The sequence below is a fragment of the Lissotriton helveticus genome, chromosome 7 (genome assembly GCF_964261635.1).
Source record: "Lissotriton helveticus chromosome 7, aLisHel1.1, whole genome shotgun sequence".
Taxonomy (NCBI): Eukaryota; Metazoa; Chordata; class Amphibia; order Caudata; family Salamandridae; genus Lissotriton; species Lissotriton helveticus.
Window position 1 is genome coordinate 1,653,743,658 of NC_136068.1, and position 22,340 is coordinate 1,653,765,997.

At 43.3% G+C, this 22,340-nt stretch overlaps 1 protein-coding gene across 1 annotated transcript in view; it reads left to right on the forward strand.

Moving 5' to 3' along the window:
• The first annotated feature begins 11,928 nt into the window (after positions 1-11,928).
• Positions 11,929-22,340, forward strand: part of LOC144770638 (trypsin-like) — a 140,179-nt gene continuing 129,767 nt past the window's right edge. Inside the window, exon 1 of the mRNA XM_078655333.1 lies at positions 11,929-11,991. Within this exon, the coding sequence (XP_078511459.1) occupies positions 11,949-11,991 (43 nt within the window). The 5' untranslated portion in view covers positions 11,929-11,948. The remainder of the gene's footprint in view (positions 11,992-22,340) is intronic.

A 22,340-nucleotide genomic window follows, 5' to 3' on the forward strand; every position in this document is an offset into this window, starting at 1 on the left:
ATGTCCAAGCTTTCCGCATGCATGACTAGGAAACTTCATTGCTTCCTCTATAATCATTTGTCCTCTTAATTTACCACCATTCACCGCATGATCACTCTGATTCTGCTGTTTCACCTATCAGTCTGACTGTTCAATTTATTCTCCTGCTGTTCTGCCAATTTCACTTGTTCCACATCATTTTCTCTTTTAGCTTTCTGTGCCTTGCCTCAATGCCATATCCGCAATATTTCGCATATAGTACAAAATATCATCTATCGTTTTGCTCTGCCAGCACAACATGTACTGCTGAATCATTTGACTAATCTCCGGTTTCAGACCGTAAACAAACCGATATACAAAATGTTCCATATCCTATCACCAATACTCTCAAAACCACAGTACTGCTTAAACACCTGTAACAACTGCTCATAATATGCATGCACAGACTCATTTGGCTCTTGAGTTGTTCTTTCTATCTTTACCCAATCTGTCTCTTTAGGAGAACTTTTCGATTTCAGAAAAGTAAACACTTGGTACTATTTCTTCATCACCTCCTCTGATGGTGCTCCTGTTTTGGGATCTCTCAGATACTCTTCATTTGGCCAATTAACTGTGATCTTACATTCTGTCCATAAATCATCTGGTACACAATATCAAACAACCCATCCAGATCCTTCAACAGAACCTTTGAAACTTTCACAAGCCTCTCAACTTGTTTATACCACTCAACAGGTTTTTCTCTCAATCTAAGGAAATCATTTGTAAATGACAAAATATCCTGTCTACTCCATGGAACATGGACAAATCCACCACGGGGAACCTCTCTCATGGACACAATCTTTCTACTTGTTCTGATTCTTTTAGGAAAAATGCAGATGATGCTTCCTTTGCTTGTGCTTCCTCCTTTCTTGTCCACCTAGTTCTCCACTTGTCAATGTCGCCCCACTTTTGCAAAATATCCATTAACTCTTTTACCTGTAACTTCATACCAGAGTATTCATATTCTCTAAATCCTTGTCAGTAAACTCCACTCAATATGGTTTCGATAACAATTTCAATCTCCCTATATCTACTCCAATCTCTGAAGCGAGCTCTGTCAATTTCTCATGAAACAATTTCGCATTTCTGGTTATACTCCTACATATAAACAACAACTCTTCTTCATTGTAATGGTTCAGCCTTTCTATTCCCATATATTTCCAGCTATCATGTCTTACAATTCCACTTTCACTTTATAAATATCTTAGATCTTTGGAGTTGAGCTTCATTTTTCTATTCCCTGTGCCCATCTTTCTAAATCTTCCAGAGTGACTGCTGTCGTGCTTCAGGTTCCTATAGGTACCATAGACCCTTTTTCTTTTGAACTACTGGGCGTGGTTCTATTTGAAGTTTCAAGTTTGGGTTCTCTTATTGGAAGGTCAATTAATGAAATGCCTGAATCGCACACACTGGCTTGATCATCAGATATTACTATCTCCTTTCTAGGATTACCTAAAGGAGTTGTTACAGCTTGGGGTTTTGGGCAACTCATTTTATCTCTGCACAATGGGATAACAGAACTTATAGTCACTGGTACTGTCAATGCTACAGGGTTTAAATTCAATTTACTTATTTTCTGTATTTGTTCTTCTCTATTTCTATTTAATGCTTCTCTTTCTTTATCTTGGAGCACCCTACTAACTGATATATCATGTAAAATGTATGGAATATGGGGTGATCCCATTACTTGTGCACTTGGGGTGACTTTACTGGGTCCTTCTTGATATGGTGGAGGCTTTTTAGTTAAAATGTCCTCCCACAATTCATCACCTGGCTCAGGTTACTTTCATGTTACATTCATATGTTTTGTTTTCTCCTTACACTTGCTTCCTGACTGTTCCTCAGCCATCAACACTGGGTATAAACCTTCTGATACCATAGCTCTTTTCCATTGCTTCATCTGACCTTTACGTTACTCACCCAAAAATAAGGGGAGGAGGGGTTGGGGGGGCAAGGGAGGAATCCTTTGTATTTCCCACCTCAGCATTTTTCTCGTTCATATGATTCAGTCTCCCATTCTTCTAAAGCTTCATACTGGGTTAATCTAGGTCTTGGTTCCAAATCATTCATCCTAATCCTCAAATTCTGAATAATCCTCCATTAAACTTACCATTTTCAGGAAAAGCTAGAACTCCATCACCTTTTGTATATTCTATCCAAATCTCCAACCATACACAAGTATTATATCCTCTTTCCATCTTCATAAATGAAGCAGGCGTCTTTGGTGGCGGAATAGGAATTCCCTCTCTAGTCAACACAGGTTTATCTTTCTTAAAGAAATTCTTCATTTTTTTTATTACCAACATTTTTCTCTTTGCTCCATGCATTCTAGATGCTCGATATAGGAAACAATAATCCGCAAATTCCTGAGCTCCTCTATCAGTTTGACTCACACCAGCAGTCAAATCAGAGTTCAACATACAAATTTTCATCAACCAATCCTAGAGTAGATCCTATTCAATCAACCAATCAGACTTAGGCTCACACTCTTGGTCTGACCAATGCCAGCGGGGCCTTTTTTGTGATGTCAGTTCTACTCCTTACTACTGGCCCCTCCTATACAATCTGCTTCTTTCTCACATCCGCTGTTTCAACCTATCCCAGTGCTGCTCTCTGTGACGTCAGCACAACTCTGGCGACTGACCCTCCCTTCACAAGGTAATACAAAAAACGTATTTCTTTACTTTTCTTTAAAATGAAATCCGTTAGTGACAACATAAAAACATTAGCTACTCTGCCTGTTCTGCTACACAAAGGATAGATTTCCGACTTAATCTGGAGTGTCAGAATTGCTCCTCTTCTACTGCGAGTAAAAACCTCTTCATTCAAGCTCGAGAGAACCTGTTACACCTTCCGTGGTACCCTTACTAGGAAATAAGACCAATGTTTCACCAGCAAACCTTCTGCTATCACTCACTCTCAACTTTTACATGAAATAGTCCCTAATTTAATACTGCCAGCTCTACGTTGCTTCTCAGTATTATTCCAACAGACGAGTAACCTCACTGCAGTATGGCTTCTGTCACCACCGGCTATTCATTTCCCGGGAATTCTGGACAACATAAAACAAAGACGCTAACTCCTTTGTTAAACATAAATCAATAAACAATACTCATCACCAAACTACTCAATAATACCCATAACTCTGCTACCAGAAAACTGATCAAGCGGCGTATTCTGATACCATATACTCACCTGGGCCCATAACCACACTTACAATTGAGTAAACCGCTGGCATCAAAGTTTATGATTTTCACAGTTCAAGATTGGTTATTCCTTATTCCTAACTAACCTTTCACTGATCAAAAAGTTCTTTCCTCTTGTCGATGGACCATTAGTTGAACTAGTTGATGGTGAAAAATGTACACTGACTCTATCTTATTCATTTAAGGTAAAGAACCACAGCATCTGGAAGTTTTAAAACCTTTATCTAAATTCATTTCATGTGAACCATCTCAAATACTCAGTGCAGTCACCATCATTCTTAGGAGAGAAAATTCAATTAATTAATCAACCCCATACTTTGGACTCAAACAATGATAAATGCTCAGCATGGGAGAGGACAGAGAGAAAAGAGCATCTGCAAATAATGTGAAAATATAATTACCAAGAATGGTGTGAAGACTAACCCCCTGGCCAAAGGGCTGGTAAGGGTCCCCTGGGAAAGATCAGGTGACAAAGACTTCAGGACAGGATTGAGGACAGGATATATGACCTCTCTAAAACGGACGGTTGCGTCGCACCCCTCTCTGACACTCTCTTCCTCCTCAAGATTCTTCTGGGATCTTCTTATCTAACCGAATTAAAATAGGATAAAAGGTTCTACATTTGGCTTCAGCACCTCACAGCATCTCTCCCAACCTCAGTATCACCCGCTACAACAACAGCATCCCAAGCTCAGCAGCATTTAGCAAATCTCTGCCTGACTAACTAACTAAGGCTATCTCAATTAAAGTTTTCATTCTTCATGTACCACCAACTAAAGTTTTAATATCGTAAAAATATGAAATCTAATTGGTCAAGCAAGGGGGGAAGATCATCACAACCTGCTTACATGTTACTTTATTCCGTTAAACCATTGTTCACAAACCTACCATGCTTTATTTTCCCACACGCATTCACATTTCATCTGCAACATTTGTTAAAAATCTAACATGTAGGTCAGTCAGTTGAACTTTTCAGTGCCCTTTCTCAGGCTTGGACACTGTACGACTTTGACTTTAATCCAAACTTTTTGCCATCCTTCCGGGTTCACTCTCAGTAGTCATGCACAGTCATCACATTGCTCAGCTTACTTCAATTAAACTCGAGAGGCCCAAATGTGCATGAGTGATAAAATTCAGAAAGACAAATGTTACTTTAAAAACTAAATGGTTTCCCTGCATACCACCCATCTCTACTCTATTCCCCTTTACTTATTAATACTTTCCCCGCATTAGCATTAGTAAAATATCTCGTTTTCACTTCAGCTAAGCAGGTGCCATGCACGTGAGTTTTTAAGACTCCATTTTAGTGCCTACTGCTCATGCCCAAGAAATTCCCTCCAAGCTTTAGTTCGTCATATTGCGTAGATGCAGTTGACGCATGCGCAGTAATGATTTCCTTGATAAAGCGATTTTAGTTCTTCATTCATATTATTAGTGTTAGCAAATACATAGGCAAGCTTCACTTACCAGCGTGTTCATGTGGTGTGTATTAGTTTTACACAAATGCAATTAATAACATGTTAGTAGGTTAAACAAGCAGATTGCTTACGAGCAAGTCTCACTGTTACTAGTCCTTGCTCCATCACTACTATTCAGGCTATTTTTCTGGGCCCTTTGCATTACCGGGCCTTTCAAAGGTTGAAAGCAAGTCACTTGAGGAATGGCTTGAGGTACTCAGAGAAAGTTTGTATTTCTTTGGAAGCGAGACAGGAACTGAATTGGTGATTAAGGAACATGGAGGCTTGGAAAGGGCGTGCTATTTTTGGAGAGAACGCAGATCTTATTATAGAATCGGATGCAAAATGTTCAGTACTTCTAAGGATTGACAATGTGTTGGCGGTTCTTTATGTCAACAGGTTGGGTTGTCCACGTTCGGAGGGCCTGGTGGATAGTGCAAAAATCTTTTGGGAGTATTGTTTGGAGAGAGGTCTGTCTGTTTAGGCGTAGCATATTCCAGATTTGTCAAACTCGGTTTCAGACTAGTTCTCAAGGAATTTCAAGGACTCCAGCAATTGGCTGTTGGACAGAGGTGTGTTCAAGGTGTTGAACAATTTGAGGGGTCGATTTCAAGTGGATTTATTTGCAAACAGGCTAAATTGTTATGTGAAGAGGTTTTTCAGTTGGCGTCCCGGCCCGGATGCAGCAGGGATAGATGCTTTCCTGCAAGACTGGAGGAATCTCCATGCCTATGTGTTTCCACCTTTTGCTATGATAAGCAGAGTATCAGGGATGATTCGCAAATGGAAGGAGAAAGTGGTCATTGTGACTCCGTTGTGGACTTCGCAGGTCTGGTACCCGATCATGTTGGAGATGAGTGTAGATCTTCCAGTTTTGCTGCCAGTCTTTCAAGGGATCCTTTGTGGCCCTCAAGGGGAGGTTCATAGTCTTGTGGAAGTGGACCAGCTTCAGTTAGTGGCTTCAAAACTTTCAGGAGAGTTTGGAAAAAGCCAGGACTCTCTAGGGGAGCTACAAAGCTTATTAATGAGTCATGGGCCCCTCAATAAGGAAGGCTTATAGATTGGCCGGGGGAAAGTGGAGTTGCTGGTGTGCTGAAAAGGATTTGGATCTTGTTTCAGCAGATTTAGTTCAGGTTTTTAACGTTTTGTCTGAATTATTCACTAAAGGTTTAGCTTGCAGAAATGTGAATTTGTATAGGACTGCAATTTCAGAAGTTATGTTTTGGCTAATGGAGTTTCTTTGGTTAGAAGGTTGTTAGAAGGATTACAATTGCTAAACCCCCTAGGACTAAGTATTCGGTTCTTTGGGATGTTTCAAGAGTGTTGGTATTTATGGATTCGTGGAGTGATAATAGTGATTTAATTTTAAGAGATTTATCAATTAAATTGACCACAATGCTGTGCCTGGTTTCTTTCGGCAGGGTTTCTGAAGTTAAGGCACTGGAGGTGTATTTTAGATCTTATACACCAGAGGGGATTATGTTTCCATATTAGACAGAGGACTAAGACAAATTAAACTACAATTTCTTATCCTTATTTCGATAAGAGAATGAAGTTGTGTGTGGTTTGTTGTGTTAATGAATATGCAAAAAAGAACAATACTTGCTAGATCCTCTGGTGTTGATCAATTGTTTTTTTTTTTCAGACATCCACAATAAGCAGTCTCTTCTCCCACATTAGCTAGATGGGTGAACGAAATGTTGGTGAAGTGTGGAGTGGATGTGAGTATGTTTGGAGCGCATTCTGTGAGAGGTCCTGCTGCTTCAAAAGTTTGTTTGGTTGGGGGTAGTCTCTATTACATTTTACGCTGTGCTGATTGGTCTTCTGATACTCTGTTCAGACATTTTTATTTCAAACCAATTGATAATGCAGTGACCTGTTTGATTAGTAAGCTCTAAACTTGCATAATATTAGCTTACTTGCCATCAAATGTAGATTTTCCACTGCCTTGATGGGCTGAAAATATGGATTTTATTAAAGACACAGAGGCTAATATTATCCCACCCCCAAGGTTTTTTTACCACGAACCTGATGTTGTTTTTTCTTTTCACAGCTGGTTAAGTCTAAGAGGTCTTGGAGCACCTCGAGGAATGTTCTTTTCTGAAATGTTGGGGAAAGAAGAAGTTTACGCATCATTTGAAGGAAATGTATTAACCCCTTCCATGCTCATGATGAGCTCAGCTCGTCATGCAGTACAGTGCTCCTGTGCTCATGACGAGCTGAGCTCGTCATGAGCACATCCATTGACATTAAGTCCCAGCACAGGGGAAAAATCTGCCAAGCAGCCAAGGTGTTAAACAATTTCTTATACTTCCAAGTTCGTAGTTCAATAAAGAAGGAAATGGACTGGTTGCTGGGGTATTTTATGCTATTTGGAATGTTTTCAATGCTCTAAGTTCTTAAGTCTAGACGCTTTGAATATGCTGCTGAGTGGAGGCACTAAAAGGAAATATTGCATAATATTAGCCTCTGTGTCTTTAATAAAATCCAGATTTTCAGCCCATCAAGGCTGTGGAAAATCTACATTCTTCTTTAAAAGATGGTTTTGGCAGGGAACCAGATAATTCACTGCCTGTGCATATGAATGATGGGAAATGAAGTTCTGTGGCCTGACTTCTTTTAAAGATTGCTTTGGTTGGTACCAGTGAGACCACTTTGTGTGGAGATGGATGACGTAAAATGCAGTGATGTCACTTCCTGCACAGATGAATAGTGTGAAATCCAGTAATATAACTCCCGGTGCAGAATAAAGTTCTCTTGCTTGGCATCTTCTTTTAAAGATTGTTTTGGCAGGAAACCAGAGAAGTATTTGAAGGAATTAACCCCACTACTCATGATGGGTCATCGTTATGGATTTAGAGACACAAATTAAACTTTAATTAAAATAAATTTGCAGGATTATGTGGCAGGTGCGATAATCACTCCCTATCTCTCCCACTACTTGAGTTTCTAATCTTGTATAGGATGGATTATAAGAGCACTATTAATAAAAGGAGCACTCTACAAGAGGGTGAGGGGTTACAATCGTGTTTAAGAATAATTTATTTACTTTTTCTTATTAAAAACAAATAAGTATGAGCATCACATGAACACTTGGACCTTCAAAACACAATAACACAATGTGTGTCTCTTAACAATCCTGAGCCCCATAGTCTTTTAACTCATTTCATGGATTGTTAGGAAGATAATGTTGTGTTAGGCTCATATTGAATCATCCTATTCCCCCCTGTTCCCTCCTGTGATGCGTCACTTTGTATAGTACCAATTCGCCTCTTTGCGCCGACTTTCAAAGGCTAGAAATAATTTATTAGGATTCGTTCTTCCGAACCTCAGTCATTTGAGGGGTGGAATTGCATGAGCGACACTTCCAGCTGGTCCTGCACCACTTCCGCCCTGCCTCTCCACCGTGCAGGTCAGCGGACTAGTGGTTCACAACAACTAGACATAAATGAGGACTTGGAGTAAGCGCAGCGGACGAGCACAGCGGGAGCGCCGACTTCGCGCCGAAGTCGCGCACAAGTCGAGCCCGTCTGCGCCCGTCCGCGGCCTGCCGGGGCTAGGGGCACGTCACTCTGCCCCAAGCACCACCTATTCTCCGGCAGAACTCCTCTGTCTCCAGGGCTCTTGGCCTCTAGATGCCACAACCTGTTCCCGTATTTCCTCCCTTGGCCTGTCTCCGACCCCTGTCATTTCTCCTGCTATTCACATTCCCCTTAACTCTCTTAGGGGTGCTGTCAATCCTGGACCCATTAAAACCCTTTCAGCCTATTATCTGAACACCCGATCCGCTGTAGCCCACTCGCATGAACTATCGGTGCTGTTGGACCTTCATGCCCCAGATATTCTGTTTCTGACAGAAACCTGGTTCTGCGAGGACTCCCTTCCCGTACTATTGGCCACCCTACCAGCCCCATACTATGCTTTGCGTTCAGACCGTCTGAATGGCAGGACTGGGGGAGGCGTTGCGGTTATCGCCCGAGCGGATTTCCCTTTTCAAATTCTCCCCTTCCCAGATATCGCTACCACGGAGTACCTGGCTATTCGCACTACCTCTACCACCCCTCCTCTCACCTGTGTACTTATTTACCGCCCTCCTCAATCGCCCTCACTGTTTCTCTCTACCTTTTTGGAAGTACTTGCCACGATCACGATCAACAACTCTTCCATTCTGCTTTTGGGCGATTTTAATTTCTGGCCAGCTGACCCCGCAGAATGCCCTTCCTCTAAGGAGTTCTCAGAAACCCTCCATTCCCTTAATTTCACACCTCATATTCACTCCCCCACTCATATAAAATGACATGCCTAGACCAGATTTGGTCCTTGAACTGCCCTGTACAATCTGTCTCCATTTCACCCTGTTCCTGGTCGGACCATCACCTAATCTCATTTGCTCTCTCTACCCACCCCCCGGTCAAGCCCTTACTCCCTAAAAATGTCTGGGTTCGAGCCTAGGGTCGAGTAGACCCCGACAACTTATCTACTCTCCTCTCTGCATCTTACCCTCTTCTACACGGATTACCCACCCTCTCCCAGGTTACCTCCATCGATCAGTGGCTCACCTCAGGTTGCGACTCTATCGCTCCCCTGAAACGGGTCACTTCAAAGCGGGAGAAGGACGCTAACCGGTGGTTCAACGATGACCTCAAGGCCATCAAATTAGCGGTACGCAGAGCGGAGCGTGCCTGGAGGAGAAACTACTGCCCCTTACTCTGACTGGAGTTTATCAACACCTTGAGCCAATATAAACTGGCCATTCTGGCGGCGAAAACAGCCTATTTCTCCTCCAAAATCCTCGCTGCGGAGAACCAATCGAAGGAAATCTTCTCGATTGTGCACAACCTGGCATTCTCCGACAGAACCACTCTCAAGCCCACTCCTTCCCCGGAACTCTGTCACTCCCTCAATAACTTTTTTATCCAGAAAATCGCTATTATTAAAGCCAACATCCCTCCCTCCTCCCCTACCTTTGTGGACCCTCTGTGCCCCCCTCCTGGAGGACATCTTGATACCTTTCCTCTTTTGACCAAGGAATCCCTGACCTCAATAATCCCGTTAGTCAAATCTGGCTCCCCTTTAGATCCCTGCCCTTCCCACATTCTCCGACACATTTTTTCTTCTTGCCCCGACCCTCCCCTGCATCTCCTCAATAGCTCTCTTTCTCAGGGCGTTGTACCTGCCCCATTGAAAACTGCAGTCATTGTCCCTATCCTAAAGAAACCAGGCGCGGATCCCTCAGTCCCCGCTAATTATCGTCCCATCTCCCTTTTGCCATTCCTGGCAAAAGTGCTCGAGCGCCACGTCACCCGCACTCTGAGCTCTTTTGTGGAGACTCATGGGGTCCTAGCCCTAGCCCCCCGTCAGGCCGGTTTCCGCCCCGCACACTCTACGGAGTCCGTAGTACTCTCGGTCCTTGACAACCTCAGGGAGGGAATGGACACCAACCAGACCCAGGCCCTGGTCCTCCTCGATCTCTCAGCCGCCTTCGACACGGTTGATCACACCATCTTACTCTCCCGTGTGAAGGCGGCGGGGATCGGGGGCCCCGCCCTGGTATGGTTGTCCTCCTTCCTGAGGGGCCGCACCCAGGCGGTTCGCCTGGGTGATTTTTCTGCGGACTTCCGGAAAGTTCAGTGCGGGGTCCCCCAGGGTTCCTCCCTCTCACCTCTTTTGTTCAACCTCTACATTGCCCCTCTTATTTTTTCTCTGCAACAGATGGAGGTCTCCGTATATAACTATGCGGACGACCTCCAACTGGTCTTCAATCTATCTTCTTCCCCTTCATCTGTTTCTAATCTCCAATCCATTATGATTTACATCTGTGACTGGATGAACCACAATCATCTTAAACTCAACCCAGACAAGACTGAGCTGGTGTTGACAGGTGGTTCATCCAGTCCCTGGTCTTCCATGTTTTGGCCCCGCTCCCTAGGTCTTTCTCCTGTCCCCTCTACCTCAGTCAAAACTTTAGGCATTAAACTCAACTCCCAACTCACTCTTCACTCCCAGGTTAGTTCTGTGGTGTCCTCTTCTTTTCTCTCACTGCGCACTATACGCAAGGTGTCCCGTTTTTTTTCCTTTGATGCTCTGAAATTGATCACTCTGGCAATGGTCATCTCCCGCCTGGATTACGGCAACGCCCTATATGCAAGTATACCTGCATATAGTTTAAGGCGGTTGCAGCAGATTCAAAACCAGGCGGCGCGCTTAGTGTTCAAACTGCCAAAATTTCACCATGTCACCCCTCTCCTTAAATCTTTGCACTGGCTTCCAGTCCGTGAGCGTGTCCAGTTCAAGCTCGCCTCCATCACCTTTCAAGCTCGACTGGGCACGGCCCCGGCTTTCATCTCTTCCGAGATCACCCCCTATGTCCCTACCAGGGAGCTACGCTCATCTACCAAATCCCTTCTCTCAGTCCCGCGGTTCCGGAGGAAGAAATGGGGAGGATCGAAATTTGCAACCCTTGCCCCACTCTTTTGGAACTCCCTGCCCCCAGAGCTCAGAGCCTCGACCCTCTACCTGCAATTCAGGAAACAACTTAAAGCCCACCTATTCACTAAGGCTTTTGACTAGCTCCCCAATATTTCATATCCCTTAGAGTAGTTTGCTTTTCCTGCCCTGCTGTCTGTTGGTTGTAGCGCCATGAAGCCGCTGGCGAACGTGCGCTTAATAAATAATTTAAAATAGAAATAGAAATAGAATTAAGATCTTTAGCGTTTTGGTGGAATAGTGTTCTGAGTCCTGATTTTGCCATGCCCTATTCCTTTCTAAAGAGGTGCAGCAGACAGTGGGATTTTAGGTGTGAAATGAACTTGTATTTTTTTGAGAACTCAATTCTTTGGACTTTTCTGAAAAGTTGGTAGATGGGGTTGGTTAATCAAGTATTGAGTCAATGTGTTGTAGGGAGGGGTAATCAAAAAGGTACACAGGGTTATTTTTCTGATTAATTAGTCAAATAGAAAGGCTAGTTATATGCTGACCAGAACATTTCAGTAACTTTTCTAGACAGGCAGACTCACTTATTATGGACATCCATCAATGTGTTCTTCAGACAGGTAGGAAACTTTAGACCTTGAGAAAATGTAATAGCAATTCAAAACAGTGTAATTTCCTGTTGCTCGTTAATCATTTACGGAATTACTTTGGGAGACAAGTGTAAAAGTCGATAAGGGGATTGGGAAGTTAATCATTGATCCTTCTAAAATATATTTGGTATATAGAAGGAATGCCTAAGACCTAGGGACCACATTATTATTACAACCTTGCAGCCATGAAGGGCATCACACTTACTATTCTCCTGTTGACACTATCAGGTAGGAACATAGATGTACCACTCTTAATAGATGTAATTTTGTGAGTGCTGATCAGGGTATTTTGTATTTATTTACTTTGGATTATTGGAAAGTGTGAAGGTTCTTCATGACACTGTCGAAATCTTTCTAACTTGTGAAGACAACTTGGTGAAAAACTACAAAAAAGACAGCCAGAGAACTGCTGAGGATATTAATAATAAGACAATGTGCTTGGGTAGTCTTGCTTAAGGCCATCCTACTACATTGTGGAAGGTTTCGAAGCAAAATACATCTTGTTTAAACATTGACGTGCTAATTGATCACACACTGGCGAGCTTGTGTGCTTGTTTGTACGTCTGGATGTAGTAAAACACGCCCTAAGCTCTGGCATTCTTGTAGATGATTTAATGCAAGTAATTGTGAGCACCCTTCTAGCTTCAGTAGACTATATGGCTAAATCTAACCTGTGGGAACAGCAGACGCTGTGCAGATCTTTAAACTCGTCTACTGACCTCAGGCATGTACATCTGTCATTGAGGGATGGATAGGTTTGTAGAGCCATGTACACATTTTCTTTCTGACTTTACTTTTTCTTACATTTCTTTAATGTCATTTCCTTTATCAAATGAAATTTTTTTTATAATGATCAGATTTTTTCTATTATTGGTCATTGTTAGTTTCAGCTATATCATATTAAACATATTGATCATTTTGACGCTTTTGCAGATGACTTTCTTCTTTAAGCCTAGGTTATGTCATGCTTGCATGCTAGTAAATATTGGGCCTTAAATATTCAATATAATTGTTATTGTATTCGTTCTGTTTTCAATTAAATTTTCTCTGTATTGCATTCAAGTGTGTCACATTTTCTGGCCCATTATATTTGGGTACGTGAAATATGGGTCAGTGTTCACCTTCAATATAATTCACTGTTCATATTTAATCATCATAAAGTTGAGGGAGACTCAATACAAATCTTGTAGTTCCCAGATGTATGGTTCAAAACATTTAGGGCCAGATGTAGGTGGCAAATACCGGTCGGAAACGGCCGAATTCGGCCGTTTCCGACCGGTATTTGGCATCTTGAGATGTAGGGGGCCAGATTTTACAGATTCTGTATATTTACCGAATCGGTAAATTTACAGAATCTGTAAAATACCGAATCGGTATTTTTACCGATTCGGTACCTTCCAGATGTAGGTGGGACTCTTCTGAGTCCCAAAGGCCCTACAAATTCGTTATTTTAACACACAATCCAATTGGGTGTTAAAATACCGAAATCAGGTGTGCATGCACACATGTGCATGCACACCTAGCCATGTGACAGACAGACATGCCCTTAGGGCATGTCTGTGTGCCACATGGCGCACATGCCTATTTTTGGGGTGCCAGAGGGTGTCAAAGTGACTCTTAAATACTGAATCGGTAAAATTCGGTATTTAAGGGACGGTAAATATGAATTACCTACATCTGGCCCTTGGTTCGGAAAAAACTAAATAAATCAATAACTTTTATCAATCAAAGTCATCTGTATTACATTAAAAGTGAGCGTGCTCTCAGTGAGTAGGAAAAGGGTATTAGGGTAAGATGGGGGTGATGAGGTAAGTGGGGGACTGGGTAAAGGTGGTGTGACATTAACACAATTACAGCGCAATTCGTAAAACCTTTACAGTCTAGTGAGATCCATAGTTCCCTAGATCTCTACCCACATAGGCTAGAATTACTCAATTTGATTTGCTCCTATGTTGTGAGAGGGTTGTGTAGTCTAGGTTTCGACCCCGCTTGGTACAAGGGTTGTTCTACACCTCATTCTGGGGTCTTCATCAGGACATTTGAAGTGTGAGAGCACTTAATTTGTGGCCGTCAAGTGACCGTCTGCGATGGACCATCAATGGTTTCACTTTTACTGCTCAACTGAGGTGATTTCAAGATACAACCGGGTATAAATCTCCAGGTTAGTATATGCAAAATCCGATTCGCGAAGTTGTGGTTCCTCCACGGCGGGTTGCTGAAACAGTCAGATCCCACGGGTGGTTCTTAGATCCTTCATCCTGGCTGCTCGTGTCAGGGTGACATATTTAGGAACTGATTAATCACTCCCAACCACACCACAATCTATGTTGAGCTTTACTTGTCTTACTTACATGGCCACCCTTTGTTTCATCCACTTTGTGGTTGTTTGCTCCTGTTGGCACTTCATTATGATACTCTCTTGAAACTCCTTTTGTTCAATCTTTGACCTTGTTTAAAAATTCATTTATTTCTTACTGGTATTACTTGAACTAATATGATGTTAAATGAACTTATCAGGTTGACTTTGTTATCTTGTTTTGTTCTATTCTGAAAGTATTCATGACATGTAGCTGTTTATTTAAGTTTAGGCCGTTTGGATAAAAGAGCTTCATACAGAAATAAATATGTATGAGGAGTCAGTGCTTAAAGATTGTAGGCTAAACACATCTTTTAAATATTACATTTCTTTTCAGGGGAACAGCTGCACTCACTGTCTTGTTCTAAACTCGGTAATAAGGGCTGGAAACTTTCATCAACAAGTAGTGAATGAAGGGATTCCAGAGTTGAAGCATATAAAAAATTGGGATATTGTTGGAGGGGTATGTAAGCCCCACTCAGGCAACAATCACAGTTCTTGTCAGGGTGAACCACAAAAAAAACGAAATTAATTTGGGCTTAAAACTCTTGTAGTTTGGTACAAAAGCAGTCAAGTATAACTAAGAGGCAATGAGTGAGTATTTATGCAGCACTCAAACAGTATTAAAGTGAAAAATACAGTACATGAAAAATCCAACACTGACTTATTTGAGACCAACATGACATAAATCCAATAATTATCTGGAGATATGCAATGTTAAAGATTCACATAAAAGTAGGGCCAAAGGGGGCAAATCACCATCTGAGGGTATCTGGTCATGCTAGACCAAGACAAAGTCACAAGTTTAGGCCAACCAAAATGGAGCGCAGGTGGGGCACAGAACCAAGTTTGGCCCACTCAGGATTGTGCCCTATGTTCTTAGTGTGTGCACTATTTAGCGTTGCTTTGCAAAGCTTTGTGTCCTCCTGCATCAGTTTGGATAAAACTGTGTGGCAAGGCTTTGCGCGACATTGCAACACTTCGTACCACATTGGGTCGAATCTTCGGCTAGGCCAGGAGGAGCTCTCTCCAATGCCAAGACACGGCAAGGCACCACTTGGACATCAGTAACTCACTCCAGCAGAGGCAATCAGGGCTCAGGCAACTCCAGTTGCAGGTCCGGGTAGGTCCAATGCAGCAAGTCAGCAGGGAGACCTCTGGAGCTTGTTGGGTCCTTGTAGCTCCGAACAGGCAGTCAGTCAACTGACTCTTGGAGTAATTCAGCCTGGGATAAAGGGAGCACATCCAATCTTCCTTCTCAGCAAGCAGGGCAGGCCTCAAGCAGTAGGGTAGCCCTTCTACTGTAGTATTCACAGGTTCAGGTGAGTACTGAAGAGTTGATCTGAGGGTCCTAGTTTTATAACTGATGCCACTTTGAAGTGGATTAAACTTTTTGAGTCTTCTCCCACATATGTGTATGGAATATCCTTCCTCCCTGCCCTGGCCCCTGTTAAACCTGGCAAAATAAACCTCCTACTAGATCCAAACCTTCATTTTTAATACATACAGGTCACCCCTATGGGAGGCCCTGGACAGCGCAGAAGGCAGGGTGCCATGCATTTTAAAAGTAGGACAAGTACTTTGACGTTTTACATGCCCTGGTAGTGAAAAACTTCTACATTTATTTTTCACATCTACTTGGTCCATCTCTGCCATAGGATAGCATTGGAATTGTCTTATTAAATGTTATAAGTGTAATTTCAAAATGGAAAGAGATAAGCAGTTCATTTTTAGTGTCTCCGGAATAAGATTTCAAAATCCGAACGTATGGTGAAGCTGGATTTTAAATTGCAACCCTAAAAATGTAACTTTTAGAAAGTTACCATTTTCCTGCCTGATTCATTTATTGCCTGCCGCCTGTCTCTGGTCACATGACTGGATGCAGTTGACAGTTGGACTTTGTGTACTCCTCTTAAATAGCCACACAGAAATAGGGAGATTAGGTGTGCCCGGATGGGACATCACTGGCAGGATGGGAGGAAAGAGCTGGACACAGCCCCATTTACACCTGAATAGGCTGTGTCCTGCCTCCACACAAAGGGCTGGGGGCCTTCTAAGGGAAACTGCTTGAAGCTTCTTCCCCACTTGAAATGCCAAACTGGGAATAAATACTGGATCTCAGACACCAGCACTTCAGCACTCTTCTGGACCTGTGGATACTCTGCCGGGAAGAAGGACTATTCTGCTGCTGAAGGACTGTCACTCTGCTGGACTCTACTAGACTCCTGCTTTGCTGTGCTGACCTGCTGCCGACTGCACTCTTGCCTGGGCGGGAAGAACTGGACCTGCATCTATTGAACCCAGAACCAAGAGTGACTCCATTGGCTAGTTGGCTGGCCTATGGATCAGAAGCCTCAAAGATATCACAGGCTTCCAAAAACTTTGAATCTGCACCTGAACTCTGCCATCTGTAAGCCTCCCCGCCAAGTGGTGTCAATCCAATACTGGCCCCTTGGAAGTGGGAACAAGTTGCTCTGCCAGCCTCTGTGGATCCAGCAGAACTGATGCAAATGCTCTGCTGCGCAACCCCTAGCAGAACCGACGCACCTCTGCGGCTAGTGGATTGGACCTGTCGCAGCCACCTTGCCTCCGGAACCATTGATGCACAGTGCATTTTGGGCGCAGGCCCTTGTATTCCTCATCGACAGTGGCCTATACAATGACAACGGCTTCCGCATTGTAGCCTCGCAGGTCTTCGAAACTGATACATCTCCTCGGCTGCTCACCAGACTTCACATCACACTCTCCAACGACTGCTTTTTTGGCACTGATACAACAGGCCCTCGCACCGCAGTCCCGCCATATCTCTGAACCATGGCATCACCTTGGTTGTGCAATACATCTTCAAAGCAGATCCAAGCAACTCTCTGCAAACCAAGATTAAAAGTACTTTTGTTCAGTGGGCCTAACTGGGTCCCTGTAGCCGGCCTGACTTCCATCACAGTCCGCCTGAACTTATGATGTTGTCCCAGTCCAATGTGACCAAATATTCACAGCTGGAACTCTACGCCTCTTGGCGCTATTTTCCCTAAAAACATATAAAATTCATGTCTCCATTTCTACTAATTGTATTTCTGTCAATTTGGCCTTGTCTTATTTATTAAAAAATACTCAATCTTTCTAACACTGTTATGGACACCTTTTGAGGTGTATTTTTACTGTGTTACTGTTTGAAGTGTTGCACAAATATTTTACACATTGCCTCTCAGTTAAGCCTGACCAGTCTGTGCCAAGCTACAGGAGGGTTGAGCACGGTTAATTTAGAATTTGCTTGCCACTTCACACTGGGAGTAATTGTGATTGCTGTTTCGGAAGGGTTTCAACCCCACCACTCAACCAGTAACCCAATTTCTTACAGCCCAAGATTGTTTAGCTTCACAATAGACTAGTGTGAAATCCTTCATGAATGTGCGGAGGAAGCTCCTTTGATATACAAGTGTGGTAGGTGACAGCTCCGTCATCCATCCTCCTAGAGATGCCCGTCCTGCCAATATCTATTCCTCCTTCGTGATACTGTCTGGGAGAAATGCACAAAGGCCATGTACACCTAGCCATGTGACCCAGGAAACAGGCTGCAGGCACCAAATGGTCAGGACAAGAAAATGGCAATTTTCTAAAAGTGCCATTTTCAGAATTGTGACTTAAAATCTGACTTTACCATTAAAGAGAGTTTACAATTACACTATTTTAGAGACCGAACTCAAAATTCCTATCTATACCCGATCAAAATGTATATCTTATTAAATGAAATAACCTAACACAATGTCATGTTATGTGAGGGGGAGGTCTTGTAGTACTGAAGAAAACAAGTGTAAGAGTTTTTCACTACCTTTTAAATACACTGCACCCTGCCATGTGGGCTATTTAGAGTCTACCCTAGGAATGACTTATTTGTACTAATGAGGTAGGTTTAGACCTGACAATAGGTTTATTTTGGCAGGTCAAAATGCCAGTTTAAACCTGCACACACAGGCTGCAAATGCATGTTTAAAAGGGATACTTGAGTGGGTGGCACAATAAGCGCAACAAGCCAACCAGTAGCACCTAATTTACAGGCCTTGGGTACATGCTGGACCACTTTACTAGGGACTTGCAAGTACATTAAATGTACCGAATAGGTGTAAGCCAATTTTACCATGTTTAAAGGAATGAGAACAAGCAGATTGGCACTGGCTAGTAGTGGTAGTGTGCACAGATTCTTATGGCCAACAAAAACATATTCAGCAAAAACAGGAGTAGTGGAGGCAAAATGTTTGCGGGATACAAGGGTATCAGGTCTAACAGTTAAAATGAGGTAATGACATTGGAGAACCAAAATAGACCCTGCATGGTGATCCTAAAAGCTATGCTTTATCACAAGATGTTTTACTTGAGTACAATTGGATTCTGGACGTCTTATGAAATTGGCATGATTGTAATAGCCACAGTGGGACCGTTCATCAGACTTCAATGTATGCCTTACCTAAGTACCACTTGAGTATCTGCTTTAGGCGCCCTTTGGTGACCCTGCTTATGAATCACATGATAGGAGGCCTAACTCTCATTAGTGCAGTAGGTGGACTTGCACTTGAGCTGACAGTCTTTCACCAGAAACCTGGTGAGAAGGTAGGCTCATTTAACTTGCTTGCATTACACCTTCAGAACACCCTAGCCATGTGACTGCATAAAATGATCTGCTAATGAATATAATCAGCAAGGTTGGACTGGGACAAAAAATAGGCCTGATAGCTAAAAAATAGTAGGGTACATTTGCAAACTAGGCCCGTTTAGAACTTAAAAAGAAGTGTTTTGCAAGGTATATGAGACTGAATGCATGTGTTTTTGCTGTAGGGAATTTGCTTTAATATCCGAGAAATCAACAATACAAAATTGGCCCAACTGGCTGTAAAACAGTCCCACAAACTGCTATAAACTGGCCCACACACTGACCTGTAGGGCCAACCCAGCAGACACTGGCTGATTGCCCTAAAAGCCAGTCTGACCTTGACACTGAGTTACTATGCACCCTTTTGTCTAAAGGTGTGGGAAAAAGTGTGACTTTACACAGATGTTTTCCCTGTTTATCGTGTTTAAATAAATAGATATGAAGGAAAACTGCATGGCCAAGGTACACAATTCCATTCCAGGCGCAGAGAGAATACAATTTGACTAGCATGCCCATGAAAGCTTTTAGTGTCGCTATGAACAGTCAGAGAATATAGGATTTTGTTTTCTAGTGGATCGATCATCGGAAAGATGCTAACACAGCATTTTGGAAATGCAGCCCAGTAATTACCTTCTGTAAACCCACTTTTCATTCAGTCTTTTTGAATTTGTAAAGAAAAATAAGTTGGTTATAATTAAATTAACGTATTTGTATTTCTGTATTGCATGGGATCTCGATTCTATCTTTGATAAAGCACTCATAAGAAATGTATTGTGTGCTTTGCAATATTCTAATGACATACAATTAATAATTAGTTATTTTCCAAATTTCCAAATATTACATTTAAATCGTCCTACGATTTTGTCCACAATATTCAAATTAAGAAAAACCTAGGATTTACCAGAACATGGTCCGACAATGACCTCTTTAAATGAACTTGCATCTATCCCGTCGCAATTTTGTGTATGTCCAGTAGTAGATTGCTCTAGGTGAAATCTTGATGAATACATAGAAAAAAGAAAATTGCAGGAGGCTTTGTTGTGTTACAAAACCATCACTAGATCTCCCATCATCCAGCTGCACAGGAAGTGACAACAATCGCCCCCCCCCATGGCACCATGCACTCCTCCCGGCTCCCAGGACCAAATTAATGGCAGCTGTAATGCCCACTTGCAGAGGACGCACACAATGGGCGTGCTGATGCCACACAAAAGGCAAGCCCATCTGTACCTTTATGGGCCTGGGACACACCCAGTGCCAGAAACCCTGGTTCTTCTCCTGGTGTAGTGCCCTACTCAGTGCTCTACACCCCTGCTTAGACTCGCTGCACTGCTTCCACATCGCACCACAGAACATGGGAGGAGCATTCACATGCGCCTCCTGCAAGCTGCAAGTTCTCATGTACTGTTCCATGCCACGGGCCTTCCTCTTCTGAACCTACTGCACCAAGCACCCCAAACATTCATAGACATGGAAACCACCCACCGCTCTCACTTACACAGACCATACACCACCCACACAACACGTCACACTTTCATGCATGCTCCTCAACACTCACTAAACATGCCAAGGATATATAGGATGTACTGCTCGTCCATGATCCAGACTTGGGGCAATTTTAGACATATAGCTCACTTTCCCTGTTTGCATCATGGCACATCTTTAAAAAGGTGCACCATATTACCAAAAAGGCACTGTCTCTAGGGCAGGCGCGAACTTGTGCTGCCCTGGGGGTAGTGCATTCAAGTGAAATACGGAGCAAATGCTTCAAAGTCGCTCCTTTTTTCACGGTGGAGGCAGCAACCTGCCTGGAATTTCAAGGGGGATTCGAGATCTCCTTGCAGGAGGGTGCAGTGAGTGACTGCACCCGCCTGCAAGGGGATGTTTCGGGCCCATGAGACCTCCTTTCTCCCCTCAAGAGCGCTGCCTTTTGGAGGTGCAGTTAAAGTGAGCCACCTTTTTATGGTACACTTTCAGTGCGCCTCCTATAGGCATGTTTGCCTCTGTACCCTCGTCCATATTATAGCACAGGGTCAAAAGGAAAGTGATTCCCTCATTTGCATGGGGCCACACCCTAAATGCAAATGAGGGAAAACCCTCTAATGATAACGCTGGCACTACATGTGGGCCAGCAATATCTGTATTGCAGTGCATTACAAGCACCTGCGGCCATTTCGGTAATACCAAAGTGCCCTGGGGGCACACACAGTGTGCGTACATGCCCAATGTGGCCCCAGCACACTCGTTGTAATACGGCCCTTGATGTTTCTCATGGAAACATGGCTAAACCTAACCTCTGTACTGGAAATCGCTATAACCAGCCCCACCGGCTTCAATATAAGATCTCCAGGCAAGCCCATCAGCACAAGCCCAGAGGTGAATTGGTGGTTGCCAGTAGGTAGTTATAGTCAGGACCTCATTTCTATGTTAAAACTGTTTTTGATTTGAGAATTACTTTGACGTTGTTTGACAAATCTTCATGAAACATTCAAAACTAATTTGACACTCACTTCAGCTCCTGTCTTGAAAATTTGAGGGTGATCCATCAAGCAGGGGCTGAGAAAAAAGGGGAGCCTTAAACGCTTTTTCTCCATGTTAATTTCCATAGGATACTTTAGACACGGCTACTGCCTGAACTGCTGAAAGGAATTACATCAAATTTGGAAAAAAGGTATCTCTTGGTCCAGAAAGCCCACTTTTTGTTAAATGGTGTAAATCCATTCAGTAGTACCTGAGAAATGTAAAGATTTCTCAGACATACAACTATGGCCGAGGTGGTTTCACGACCCTTGCCGATCTCTAGCCTGAGATCTGAATGGCTGCCAACACATCAAACCAGGAAGTGTTGGCAACTATCTTGTGACTCGGTTCAACTGAGTCACAAGAAAATACTTGAAGAAAAAAAAGAAAAAAGGGGGCAGGGTAGAAACAAATCTGACCCACTAGGCCTGTTCAGGGGGTCCCAGAAGACCCTCAGGGCCAAAAAAAGAGCATTGGATCCACGATTACTGCCAAACCTTTTTTTAAAACAAATGAAGCACCTGTTGTCATACTTTGTTTAATTAAGCTCTCAGGTGGACCAAGTCATGGGGCAATAAGTAATAATGATGGGGGGACCCCGCGTGGGCCCTCCGCAGCCCTAGAGACCTACAACTACCAGGGCTTATGCACTGGAGTGCAGGGGGGCATGAAGCCCCCCACAGCCCTAGAGACTGACATCTCCCCTGAGCTATATTTAAATAAGGTGTGTGGGGGGACACTGGTCTGCCCACACAGCCCCAGGGACTGCCAGGGGCTAATATACTGAAATGCGGGGAGCCACATTCCCCCCGCTGCTCTGGAGACCACCACCTCCCTTGAGATATTTTTAAGATGGGAGGGGATCCGGGATCCGTAAATGGCCCTGGGTATTGCCACTCCCAGGGCCGGCTCCAGCAATCTCCCGGGTTGCCCACCCCAGGGACATTGCAGTTTGTTATGGGATGGCGGGAGCCCTCCTTCCAACATCCCATAGCAAACAAGGGTGCTCTGCTTTGAATAAGCGAGAGCATTTTGCCCTCACTAGTTCAAAGCGGA